Genomic DNA, 12849 nt, shown 5'->3' on the forward strand with positions numbered 1-12849 from the left:
GGTGTGGGTGTGCATGAGTGTGAGAGGAAACGAATCACAACATTTTATATATTTAAGCATTGTACATATCTACCGGAATTAGAAGAAGACTGATATAGGCAAAGCCTGTTGTCTTATTCTTTTATCAATACTGTTCCAATATCTTCTTTAATGTTAAATTATATGTTTGTATTATATATGTATTGTCAATAAAATACTTTTGAAATTGAAAAAATGATATAGTTTAGTTTTGAATTTTAAAAAAATGTTCGACATATTTTTGTTAGAATTCTTGCGTTATTTTTTTAAAGATGCTGATCAGTTTGAACAACTGGACCAAAATTTTAAATCGGCTATAATCAGTAACATATACACATTAAGGTCTTTTTGGAAAATCCATGAATATCTTGATTGTTTAGAGAGAACTGGTAACGCTCGCAGGTGCTGGACAAACTAATATGATTTGTATAAGTACTATTTTATGATCATATAAGTGTGTGTCAATGCAAGCACTTGTGGTAATGCTATGCCGTCAGTTCTTACATGTACACGTGTATTAGAGGCAACTGAATCTCGAACAAGGCAATTCAGAAATATCATCTCTTAAAAAGTTTTGTGATTGGGCAACCAAATAAAATAAAATTGAGATATCAATTATACCGGAACAACGCAAGGCTGTAATTGAATTGTCTCCCCTAGAACATCAAGCTGTCAAAATGTCTAAATTTGTTGGCAGAGCCAGCGAAGAGTTTCGGAAAGATCATTGAATACATTGGCGTAAATATCTATCAAAATGTCTTTGTTCTGTTTGCAGGCTAAGGGTCAAAGGATGTTCCACAAGAGCGAACTAGGCCTAATATAGGCCTACATCGAGCAATATTTTGACATTTCAATTGTGGCACATAATTCACCAGACAGACACATTCCGATTCTTTAAACAAAGCACGGAATTTCAAATGCTGCAAACAATTCCTGTAGTCTGATGTGACTTACTTAAAATTACATCCAGTTGCAGAGGGCCAAGAAATAAAATAACAGGAACTTGCTTACGTTACCTACAGCTGTGGCAATGTTGACAAAATATCATACAGGTTTCTCAACGAACCAATCACAGGCCAAGATGACATTTTTAACGATGCAGAAAAATAAAACGTTTATTAATTTTTAATTTGGCTTTATTTTAAAATAAGTATAACATTAATTTTAAATAACAAAATCTGATTCAATTTAATTCAAATGTACATTTTGGTAACGTTGTGTAATATTTACTGCGGAGTTACAATATGTCAGCCTTCATCATGACGCCGTGGTGTTTCATCAGCTGAGAGAGGAGGTGTTTGTGTGGGATTGACTGATTAAAAGTCAGTTGTTACTTAGGCTTATATACAATTTAGAAACATGCTTCATATATCCAGATTGACGCATAGAAGAGCTGCTGCTTCTCTGGCACGGTAATAGTTTAAGATCGGAATGTTGATTTTTTCGCAGACAGGCAATTCAATGTCATTGGCTGCAGTGATTCGCCTGGCAGCCGTGTTCCTAAATAGCGAACAACTATTTATCGCCTGACAGCCGTTTAAACTTATCGCCTGCTGGATAACCGAACTTCTCGTTAGTGAAGCGGACGTAAAACCACTCAAACAACAATCTAAACCTTGTATTATCAAGCCGCAAAGGAACCACGTGAGTTCTCGAGGAGACCAACTTCGACCGATTTATGTTGTCGTTGAACGTCGATCGGAAGCTTCAGCTTGTAAAGACGTCTAAATATCCTCTTCCGACTTGATACGTTGCTGGCAAAATAGCCTGCCATCAACTGACTTTGGTTGCGCAGGAATTAAAACTATTTACACTAAAAATCTTTTTCACTATATGTTATTGTGAATAATTGTTTATTATAACAATAATTTATGTACATTCCTTGTATGTTTAGAATATTTATCTATATACACTCAAATTTACAATGGGGAGTAACTAACATTTTAGCGGTATTATGTTTGTTACCGTTTCTTTTCTTTTAATGTTAGAGATCCCATGTGGTTCATTAATGATAAAAGGAAGGACAGAACTTCCTGGGGTGATTCCTCCACAGTGTGTTTAAGTTTGACTTGAACTCGTTTAGTGTTTTTGATGACACAGTTTCCTCAGGTAGACTGTTCCAGACCTTAATCACTCAGTTACTAAAGACATTCTTACTAGTGTTTAGCCTGAAAGGTTTCTTGAATATTTTTTTAGAGTGACTTCTAGTGATACTAGGTGGTGTAGGACTAAACATTCGCCAATAGTCTAACTTATTTAGATATGGAGACCACACTTGCGTAGCGTATTCCAGATGTGGACGGATAAGGGACTTGTACAAGAGCTATATCCATAAAAATGAAAGTTTGAAACAGTATACCTAACATTTGGTTAGCTTTCGACACTGCTGCATTGACATGGGTTGTGAATTTTAGGGTGTTGTCAAAAGTGAACTCCAAGGTCCTTTGCTTTGGCTAATTTCTCTATTTCGGTTGTTTGTCTGTCTTGTGTCAAATAGTGTTTTGATGATTTGGGGTTGTTACCAATCTCCATATGTTGATGTTTATTTGAAGTTGTTTTCTTTCTAATTCTGTTCGAGTTTTTGAATAGAGTTTGGTATTGTCCGTAAATAGTTTGGTTGTAATGTTATCAAATTTTCTAATTATAATACATATTCCGGAACGGATTGACCGGCTCCGGCTCCTTTTCTACGTTCGTAGTTTAGTTTCCTTTTCGAAAGAAATGAAAGTTACCCTTCGCTACGAAGAAAGTTTCAGTCCAAAATATTACCTCCCTGCACCTGATGTAAGTACATATAATGTAAATACCTGTATACATTTGATAGGTTATGTTACCAATTCTTTCGCTGTCTAGTTTCTCCAAAATGTTGATATATCTTTGTCATTTATTGATTGAATACATCCGATTACCGGTGTTCAGACGATTCGTCCCTCATTTCAAGTTTGAAATTGTTGCATAAATATGTATCAATAACTGTTTAACTTACTATCGATAGAATGATTTTACAGATTCATAACTTCAGTCAAGAAAATATGTCAATCTTAGGATATGAATATGTCAATATCATTATATAAGGCCCCTTTGTAAATTTATTCTTTGATCTTTTGGCAGTATTTTACGGCATGTCTGACACGCCATGAGCGCCCCGAGTGCTCCACTTGTAATAAACAGATATAGTTTCCACATGGTGAAGTTCAGTCTTTTATGGTTAAACTGATGCACAAAGGCATTACATTGGTTATACAGCTGAGAAGTTCAGGCATGTCGTTGAAGTAGATCAAGAATAGTATCGGGCCAAGGACGCTTCCCTGGAGGACTCCACTCGTGACTGGAAGACTTGAGGATTTTGCTCCGTTGATTATAACTCGTTGGGTCATGTCTTCTAGGAATTCCTTAGTCCAGGCCAAAATTTTACCTCTGATACGATATTTATAAAGTTTGCAAAGTAGTAAGCGGTGGGACACTTTGTCGAACGCTTTGCTGAAGTCAAGGTATATGATGTCCACATTGTTCCCATTATCTAATGCCTGTGTCCTGTATTCAATGACCTCTAGTAGTTGAGTGGTAAAGGAGTAGCCACTTCTGAAGCCATGTTGGTGGGGGACGAAGAGATTGTTCTTGTCCTTGTGTTTTAAGATTGCATCTCGAACTATGCGTTGTAGAATCTTGCATGGAACTGATGTCAAGCTGATAGGTCTGTAGTTTCCCGAGTCACTTTTAGAACCTTTTTTAAATATTGGTGAGACATGAGCCTGTTTCCATGGATCTGATAGGGTTCCTTCTTGAATGGATCTGTTAAAGATGATTGTTAGGGATTCTTTTAATGTTTGTATTGTTTTTGAGACGAAATTTGGATGGATGTTATCTGGGCCAGGAGATTTGTTTGGGTCGGTTTTTTAGTTGCTGCCAACACAAGATCTTCTGTTACTGATAGGTCGGTAAGCAAGGTATCGTATGGTCTTTCCTCGAACTCAGGCAAAACTACTTCTCTCTCGTCAACAAATACACTAGCAAAGAAATTGTTCATAATGTTGGCCGTCGCCAAGTCGGAGGTGGTCATTTCTCCTTTATCATTTTTGACTCTGGTGATGGACGTTGCTGTTTTGGTTTTAGTTCTAACCTATTTCCAGAACGGCTTTGGGTTTATTTTGATGTTGTCCGCCAAGTCCTTTTCAAAGGTATATTTTGATCTTCTAATTAGATGGACACTTCGATTTCGCTCAGTCTTATATTTTCTGAAGTTTTCTAGGGTTTTGCAGTGGAGATATTTTTTCCAAAGTTGACCTTTTTTCTTAATAGAGCCTCTTGAAGCTTTGTTGATGTTGATTTTCCTTATTGGGAGGGATCGGGAGTTATTCCTCACTGGTACATGTCTCTCTATTTCTTTATTTATAATTACAGAAAATTTCTTCCAAGCCTCCTTGACGTCTGAAAATCTATTAAGTTACTGAGAATCTATTTGTTTGAGGTCTTCATTGATTTCTTCATAGTCTCCTTTGTGAAAATTATGTTTTATAGGTACCCAAATTTGTTCTGCTCGTGGAACTTGACTGTAGCAGATAAAGTCGAAGGTTAGTACTAGATGGTCACTTTCCCCTAGTCCATTATGATAATTAAGACTTTCAACAATTCCCTCTTCATTAGAGAGGATTAGATCCAATGTTGATTGTTTTTGTCCTTCTCTGTATCTGGTCGTTTCTGTGACGTGTTGGTACAGAAAGTTGTCCCTTAAGCACTCTAGGAAGAGTGTCGCTGGATGCGACTCACAAACACTGGTTGTGTAATGGTTCCAGTTTATCTCTTTGTAGTTAAAATCCCCTACAATATGTGTGAGATTGGTTGGCTACATATGTTTTCTAAGAAGAAGGTCGTTGTTATTTTCTGCTGAGCTGTTTGGGCTTCTGCAGATACAGTAGATAGCAAGTTTATCTCTGCCCTTTAGGTTTAGTATACAGGATACTTGTTCTTCAAAGGGTCCTGTTTGCTGTAGAGGGTCACAATCAATAGTGTTGATAACATATATGATCACACCTCTTTTCCTATGTTGTCCCATAAATTGGTTGTAGTTTTGTATGTTGTAGATTCTGTCGTCTACTGGGGTTTGGTACATTTTTGGTAGAATTTCGGTTAGATATATCACATCTGGATGGTTATTTTCTATATAGAGTTCAAGTTCAGACTTCTTTATTTTGGTAAGGGTGTCTACATTAGAGAAGTAGATTTTAAGCTTGTCCACTGGTATTTTAGAGGAATCACCAATGTCATTAAAACTGGTAAAAACATCTTCCTAGTATCTGTCAAGATCAGGTGACCTATAGGTGGTGGTATATCATTTATGACAAAATTGTAGGCAGAATTGTAGACGGCACCCATCACATCGGATGTGTTTGGTATTTGTCGTCAGTATGTTGTCGCATTTGCCACAAATATTTTCCAAATCTTCTCTAGAACGCTTTCTGGAGGCTGAGGGATCTCCAAGGTTACTCCTCATGAATTGGAATGTTGTATTTGTATTGCCTTCCGCCATGGTTGGCTATATGTGTGTCAGGATTTGATGATAGTTTAATATAAAATCCAAGTGATTACCCTGAAGACTTCTAGCAATATAAATATTACATGCGAGATGAGGCAATCCTCACCATCGCTTAGTTGCCTGCAGAGACAAGTCACTGTTAGGATTTTACTATATGCTAATCCTCACTGCCTACCTTGCACTTTTCCATAATGCGTATTAGCCAGTATTTGGCTAAGGGACCTATAGGGTGGACACCGTCCTGTAGTAAGTTGAAGTTGAGGGAGTATCTCGGGGAGGTATTGACATCTAGACGCTTGGGATTTCCCTTCCTTTTCCACGATCTTACAATGTCCAGACTAAATTTTGGGGAGTCAAAGTTGAGGTTGTCGCTGAATTCTCTGACAACACTATTATAGCTGTCTATTTGTTTGTTAATATTTTCATCCTCCTTTTGATCTTGTTGGGCTTCCCAGTCGAGGTAGTCTCTCTGTTTGTTCCAAGTTGTGACTGAGATAGGTGGAATCTCCATGAATCCTAGTCTGGTGTTGGGTGTTTTGTCTATGTAGTATACAAGGTTAGTGAAAATCTCACGAGTAGCGCTGATGAGGCGATTTACATCTTGGTATCAAGGGAAGATGTATTTTTCCCTTTTTACAGATATGTCACATGTTCCATGCCAAAAAAGTATTAGCGTTGGGTTTGTGGTATCCAATTTTGACAAGAAGTTTTTAACGAAGGTTAGGCCATCCGATGCATTTCGTCCTCCCTTAAAGCACAACTCTATGGACTCTGGATCAATATCAAGAAGGGGGACAAATTGTTTTAGATATCGCCCTTTGCTGTCCGAGACGAGAATGACCTTTTTGTCCAGGAGTAAGTTGAGTATCCTAGCTTCCTCTTCTCTATATATTTTTCTAACTTTTCAGTCGACATGAAGACTTTATTAAATAAACACACTGTGGAGGTTAACTATACATTGGGTTACATAAGCCTAGTTTTAAGAAATAATGATTACTTTCAACATGATTATAAACAGACGTGTGGCAATCCTCACCATCACTTCCGGGTGTTCATTTCACATTGTTTATATACAGGATTAGGGGTCCGGAATGGAAAGGGGCCCCGAATCCCGTTTGCCCCAAGGGTTGTTTCGCCCCAAATCCCGTTCGCCCTAAGGGTTGTTTCGCCCCAAATCCCGTTCGCCCTAAGGGTTGTTTCGCCCCAAATCCCGTTCGCCCTAAGGGTTGTTTCGCCCCAAATCCCGTTCGCCCTAAGGGTTGTTTCGCCCCAAATCCCGTTCGCCCTAAGGGTTGTTTCGCCCCAAATCCCGTTCGCCCTAAGGGTTGTTTCGCCCCAAATCCCGTTCGCCCTAAGGGTTGTTTCGCCCCAAATCCCGTTCGCCCTAAGGGTTGTTTCGCCCCAAATCCCGTTCGCCCTAAGGGTTGTTTCGCCCCAAATCCCGTTCGCCCTAAGGGTTGTTTCGCCCCAAATCCCGTTCGCCCTAAGGGTTGTTTCGCCCCAAATCCCGTTCGCCCTAAGGGTTGTTTCGCCCCAAATCCCGTTCGCCCTAAGGGTTGTTTCGCCCCAAATCCAGTTCGCCCTATGGGTTGTTTCGCCCCAAATCCCGTTCGCCCTAAGGGTTGTTTCGCCCCAAATCCCGTTCGCCCTAAGGGTTGTTTCGCCCCAAATCCAGTTCGCCCTATGGGTTGTTTCGCCCCAAATCCCGTTCGCCCTAAGGGTTGTTTCGCCCCCAATCCAGTTCGCCCTAAGGGTTGTTTCGCCCCAAATCCAGTTCGCCCTAGGTTCTTTAAGTCATAAACATCATGTTAAAAGTTAAAAAAACTTTTCTTTCTCTTGAATCAAGATATAATTACGTGCCGGAAGATGAAAAACGAACCTGTGTGTATATATATTCATCACCGAAGCAGACAACGGACATACTAATATCCGGAATATACTGCATATTATCATTTTCATTTCATTTCCTTAATTAAATAATGTTGTTCTTTATAAAATGCACCTGTACATGTTTTAACGTTAAAATTGTATAATACTAATACTTATACAACTTCTAACATGACATAAACAATTAAAAAGCACCCTGTCACGTCAGCCACTTTATATCAAACATATTTAGATATTTGAAATAAAGTGCTTCCAGCTGGCACCATGAGGAGGTGTGACTAGGATTTGATGATGCATAAATACTTATAATATATAGATTAGGTATGAACTAAATTAATTTCTCTAAGTACAATACTTATAATATATATAGATTAGGTATGGACATTTAATGAGACTAAATTAATTTCTCTAAGTACATAGATACGTATACAAAATGGACATATACTAGGTACAAATTGCGTATAAGAATGAAAATAAATTAATACTTTATCTAGAGACGTATACGAAATGTAAATAATCCTATTTATGACAAGTGACCTACTCAAAATTATCTACTCAAATATGCATATTAATTTTTATTGGTTGTTACTATCCTCCAATTAGCAAAAAACAACACGAACGTGCGCAGAAATCAAGTAAAGAAAACATCGTTACACAGCGACGATTATGTGTCCACTAGACTAAATGTGTTAACATGGAAAAATCATATTGTTGTATACCCCGCAATGTAATTAATATTACACCATTTTTGTTTCATTTCACTATTCTTATTTATTTCTAAAATTAAATTAAATATATGTTATAATGTGTGTCGGCGTGAAGAAAATAACGTATTCCGTTTCTTGCTTTACAATGTACTTAAAAACAACACAAACACATTTTTTTTAATAAAACTGATTTTAATGATATGAAAGACTAAGAAGACTTAATTTGTGACTTAAAACAAATAAAAATGTAAAGAAAATACCAAACAATGTTTCGCCCTAATTTTTTTGTTTTATGGCGAAACAACCTAGCGCGAAACAACCTAGGGCGAACGGGATTAGGAGCGAAACAACCCGGCACTGTCCGGAATACTCCTACGACATAAGTGGCCGCAGGTCGGCCGTTTTTTCTATCAGATATAATTTTGGCGCCTGTTAAAAGTATCTTGCCGTGTAAACCTCTAACACTGTTGGAGTAGGGTCCGGAAAAGGAACGAGTGAACGAGTGAAAATTTGCTGGGACAATAGATATTTCTGTGTTATTTCCCGTCGGCCAAGTACTTTTTTCTGCTGACATTATGATACACACATGAAATAAATTAGGAATGATTGAATCAGCGGAAGATCTGTGTTCCTTACAAAATGATTTTTTTCAACCAAACTAGTACTCAATCCAATAATCAACACAGCGTGTGCATGTTCTTTCGTTTAGGTGTTACGTGGAATTCCCCTGACGTCGCTTAGGCCGCATTCATTTATCACGATTGTGAACCAGTTGCATGATGTTATCTCATTTCTTGTTTCCATATATGGACTGCATGACCGACTATGTAATTTACTAAAAATGACGAAATAGTTACTAAAATTTCCATATTTGGTCATGACACCCACCCCATATATAGAAGTCTGACCTATATCGAAAGAGTGACAAAGTTTTCATCATGGCGGTCAATTAAGATTTTGATTGCCCTCGCAACGTAAACTCGATAATTTAACAACATTTAAGGTAACGTTTTACTTTAGGTTAGAAAGGAGAGCAACAGAAATGGTTTATGTAACAAACCTGTGATTGGATGCGGACCCATGTGCTGGCAAATTTAGTGATGCAAAAATCGACCTGTTTTGGTTCATAGTGGGCTTGCTCCATTATAGGGCATACGATCAATTTAATACCTGTCCGAGGAAGAGGAGGAAGGATCAATATTCCTGCCAGAAAACACCAAACTCTAGACTTAAATTGAGCTACCGGGTCACAGGAAGTCAGCCAACCAAGTTTCCGAATTAATCGCCACAGACATAAATAGATCTCCTTTCATGGAACAACAAATTAATTTAGTAAACTAGAAACAAAAATTTAAAAAAGTTGACAGTTTCAATTTACCATTTGAAGGAAACTAATTAAAATCATTAAACATTTTTATTAAATCTGAACAAAACCACCATCACTCATAAAGCAAATATGCATATTTACATAGGAAATATCTCATAGGTAGAACAGCGATGGGAAGCTTAAGGCTTGTAATGATGTTTTAGTAAGCTTGTCATTAATTGATATTGGTTGGGGAGACATGCGTTTTGCTCCCTTAAAACAAAACTGTTGTTATATTTGATTAGGACATTTTGAATTTATTATATCTGTACAATTTATCATTAATCTGCAGCTCATCCAAATTACTGCAGCGATGCAAGTCAACATCAGCCCAAGATGCTGTACGAAGTCTGAGAGGTGGCGACAGACTCCACGGATACACTGTGAAACGGGTAAGATACTCTCAAATGTCATCAAAAATTTGTGGTAATTGATAACTTGCAGCAAGTTGTAAGTTTAAGTTTGTTTACTGTGATACAGGGATAATTTTGGAGCGGATGATGGGGCTCTGAGCACCCCATTATGTAAATTGTCCCTCTGAAATTCCAATTTCTTAAAATTTTACATACAATGGCACCTCTAACTAAAAAAAGGCTTTCAGGATTTTCCCTGGATAAACATTATACATGTAGTGAGATCAATTTAGTATTTGTGTTAAAAAATATTATAATTATTATCACTGTTGACATAACTAATTTCTACCTGTACAGGTAGGTGGTGGATGTTATTTACCTTATATTACCTGTGCTGGTAGGTGATTCCTGTTATTTACCTGTGTTGGTAGGTACTTGTTATATGTCTCCCCTTCAAATGAAGGAATACATAATGTATAAGTACTGGTTCTTCTGGTTCTAGTGGTCTGGTTCTGGTTCTTCTTTGTTATTAATTAGCTATAGGTAATTGTGACCTTGACTGCAAGGTTAAATATGTGCAACTTTTAAACCATTAAATATATCTTAATGAAACTTGAAGTATACCTGCATCACCCATAGATGATGTGCAGTGCACTGTCATTAGGTCATTGTGACCTTGACCCCAAGATTGAAGGTCAAATATGTGCAATTTTTTCAGGTGCATCTTTTCCAGCCCGTTACCGTAGTTTAAACCATTAAAGATATCTTGATGAAACATGCAGTATAATCGCATCACCTACAGATGATGTGCAGTGCAGTTTCATTAGGTCACTGTGGCCTTTACCTCAAGGTTGAAGGTCAAAAAAGTCTTGATTGTTTCAAACATTTAAAGGTGTACGCCAAGGTGATGCCAACAGTCCTTCTCTGTGTCTAATTTTGCTTAAACATGGTATGCAAGTATATGATGGCATTGTAAACTCTATTCATACATCATTTGTGACTATAGGGTCAGTTTTGAGGACTTCTGTAATGGTCCCCATTACAATTAGAACTTGTTTATATATATGCATTTTATAATTTAGCAGTAGGCAGTTCCTCTGATAATAAGGTAAGATAAGTGCTTAGTTAAAGATATCCTGATAAAACTTTTAGTATATCTACATCACCAATGGACGATGTATAGTGCACTGTGGTTAGGTCACTGTGACCTTGACCTCAAGGTCAAAGGTCAAATAAGTGCAAAGTTTTTAGGAATATCGTGTCCGGGCCGTAACTTTTAAACTGCTAAAAGGGAAAACATAGTTATACGAAATCTCTAGTTATTTACTTGTGTTAGTAGGTACTTTTGCTATACCTGTGTTGGTAGGTACTTGTTATTTACCTGTGTATCACATGTGTGTTAGTAGGTGGTTGATAGTTACATGTGTATTACCTGTTTTTGTAGGTGATTGTTGTTATTACCTGTATATAATTACCTGCTGTTATTTACCTTGTCTGTAGGTGGATGTTAGTTACCGGGGTTTTACCTGTGCTGGTAGGTAGTTGTTAGTTACCTGTGTATTACCTGTACTGGTAGGTGGTTGTTAGTTACTGGTGTATTACCTGTACTGGTAGGTAGTTGTTAGTTACTGGTGTATTACCTGTACTGGTAGGTAGTTGTTAGTCACCTGTGTATTACCTGTACTGGTAGGTAGGTGTTAGTTACTGGTGTATTACCTGTACTGGAAGGTAGTTGTTAGTTACTGGTGTATTACCTGTACTGGTAGGTGGTTGTTAGTTACTGGTGTATTACCTGTACTGGTAGGTAGTTGCTAGTTACTGGTGTATTACCTGTACTGGTAGGGGGTTGTTAGTTACTGGTGTATTACCTGTGCTGGTAGGTGGTTGTTACCTGTTTTGGTAGGTGATTGTTGTTATTACCTGTATATAATTACCTGCTGTTATTTACCGGTAGGTGGTTGTTAGTTACCTGTGTATTACCTGTACTGGTAGGTGGTTGTTAGTTACTGGTGTATTACCTGTACTGGTAGGTGGTTGTTAGTTACTGGTGTATTACCTGTACTGGTAGGTGGTTGTTAGTTACTGGTGTATTACCTGTACTGGTAGGTGGTTGTTAGTTACTGGTGTATTACCTGTACTGGTAGGTGGTTGTTAGTTACTGGTGTATTACCTGTACTGGTAGGTGGTTGTTAGTTACTGGTGTATTACCTGTACTGGTAGGTGGTTGTTAGTTACTGGTGTATTACCTGTACTGGTAGGTGGTTGTTAGTTACTGGTGTATTACCTGTACTGGTAGGTGGTTGTTACCTGTTTTGGTAGGTGATTGTTGTTATTACCTGTATATAATTACCTACTGTTATTTACCAGTAGGTGGTTGTTAGTTTCCTGTGTATTACCTGTTTTGGTAGGTGATTGTTGTTATTACCTGTATATATTTACCTGCTGTTATTTACCTGTGTTGGTAGGTGGTTGTTGTTATTACCTGTATATATTTACCTGCTGTTATTTACCGGTAGGTGGTTGAGATTCCTGAGCTAATGACCACAGGTGTGAGTCTAGAACATGATAAAACTGGTGCCCAGCATTGCCACTATGCCCGTGAGGACAGTAATAACACATTCAGGTAACATAGCAGGTTTTGTGCAGGTTATTAGTCTCACAATACCTGACAAATATCTGTGATGACCACATATATATTTGCTGTAATAAGTACCCCTCCCTTATAAGTTCCACTCCCCATTTCCTGGGAGGAATTGAAGTTATGTTATTTCTTGTCTATTATTTTAATACTTGCTTAATATTTGGTAATAGTTAATTATAATTTGTTGATTGATGAAAATAATGTACAGTTGAAATTGTAATTGAAGCTGAGAACTTGTTTGAATTTTGAAAGTGTTGATTTCAATTCAAATTGTATTTGCATAATCAAGTGTAAGTTTTGATCTAGCAAACAAACAGAAATTGAAATTTTTGAAACAAAGTTTA

At 37.5% G+C, this 12849-nt stretch overlaps 2 protein-coding genes across 6 annotated transcripts in view; one reads left to right on the plus strand and one right to left on the minus strand.

Moving 5' to 3' along the window:
* Positions 1 to 1101, minus strand: part of LOC110450757 (ankyrin repeat and SOCS box protein 8-like) — a 6205-nt gene extending 5104 nt beyond the window's left edge. The window contains exon 1 of one of the 4 annotated variants that reach the window (XM_021498450.1): positions 1030 to 1101. Coding sequence is in view for 1 of the 4 variants with exons in the window: in XM_021498448.1 (XP_021354123.1) it covers positions 1035 to 1066 (32 nt within the window). In the remaining 3 variants the exon portion in view is untranslated. Of the gene's footprint in view, positions 1 to 972 lie in introns of all 4 variants that reach the window. The other 3 variants (XM_021498449.1, XM_021498448.1, XM_021498452.1) reach the window with 3 other exon arrangements.
* A 164-nt stretch (positions 1102 to 1265) lies between these two features.
* The window catches only part of LOC110450758 (presequence protease, mitochondrial-like), a 62514-nt gene continuing 50930 nt past the window's right edge, over positions 1266 to 12849 (plus strand). Inside the window, exons 1-3 of one of the 2 annotated variants that reach the window (XM_021498453.1) lie at positions 1266 to 1430; positions 9804 to 9903; positions 12381 to 12487. In XM_021498453.1, the coding sequence (XP_021354128.1) occupies positions 1378 to 1430; positions 9804 to 9903; positions 12381 to 12487 (260 nt within the window). In that variant the 5' untranslated portion in view covers positions 1266 to 1377. Of the gene's footprint in view, positions 1431 to 6202; positions 6407 to 9803; positions 9904 to 12380; positions 12488 to 12849 lie in introns of those variants that run through there. The other variant, XM_021498454.1, reaches the window with a different exon arrangement.

This window comes from Mizuhopecten yessoensis, unplaced genomic scaffold (assembly GCF_002113885.1).
Source record: "Mizuhopecten yessoensis strain PY_sf001 unplaced genomic scaffold, ASM211388v2 scaffold5503, whole genome shotgun sequence".
Lineage (NCBI taxonomy): Eukaryota > Metazoa > Mollusca > Bivalvia > Pectinida > Pectinidae > Mizuhopecten > Mizuhopecten yessoensis.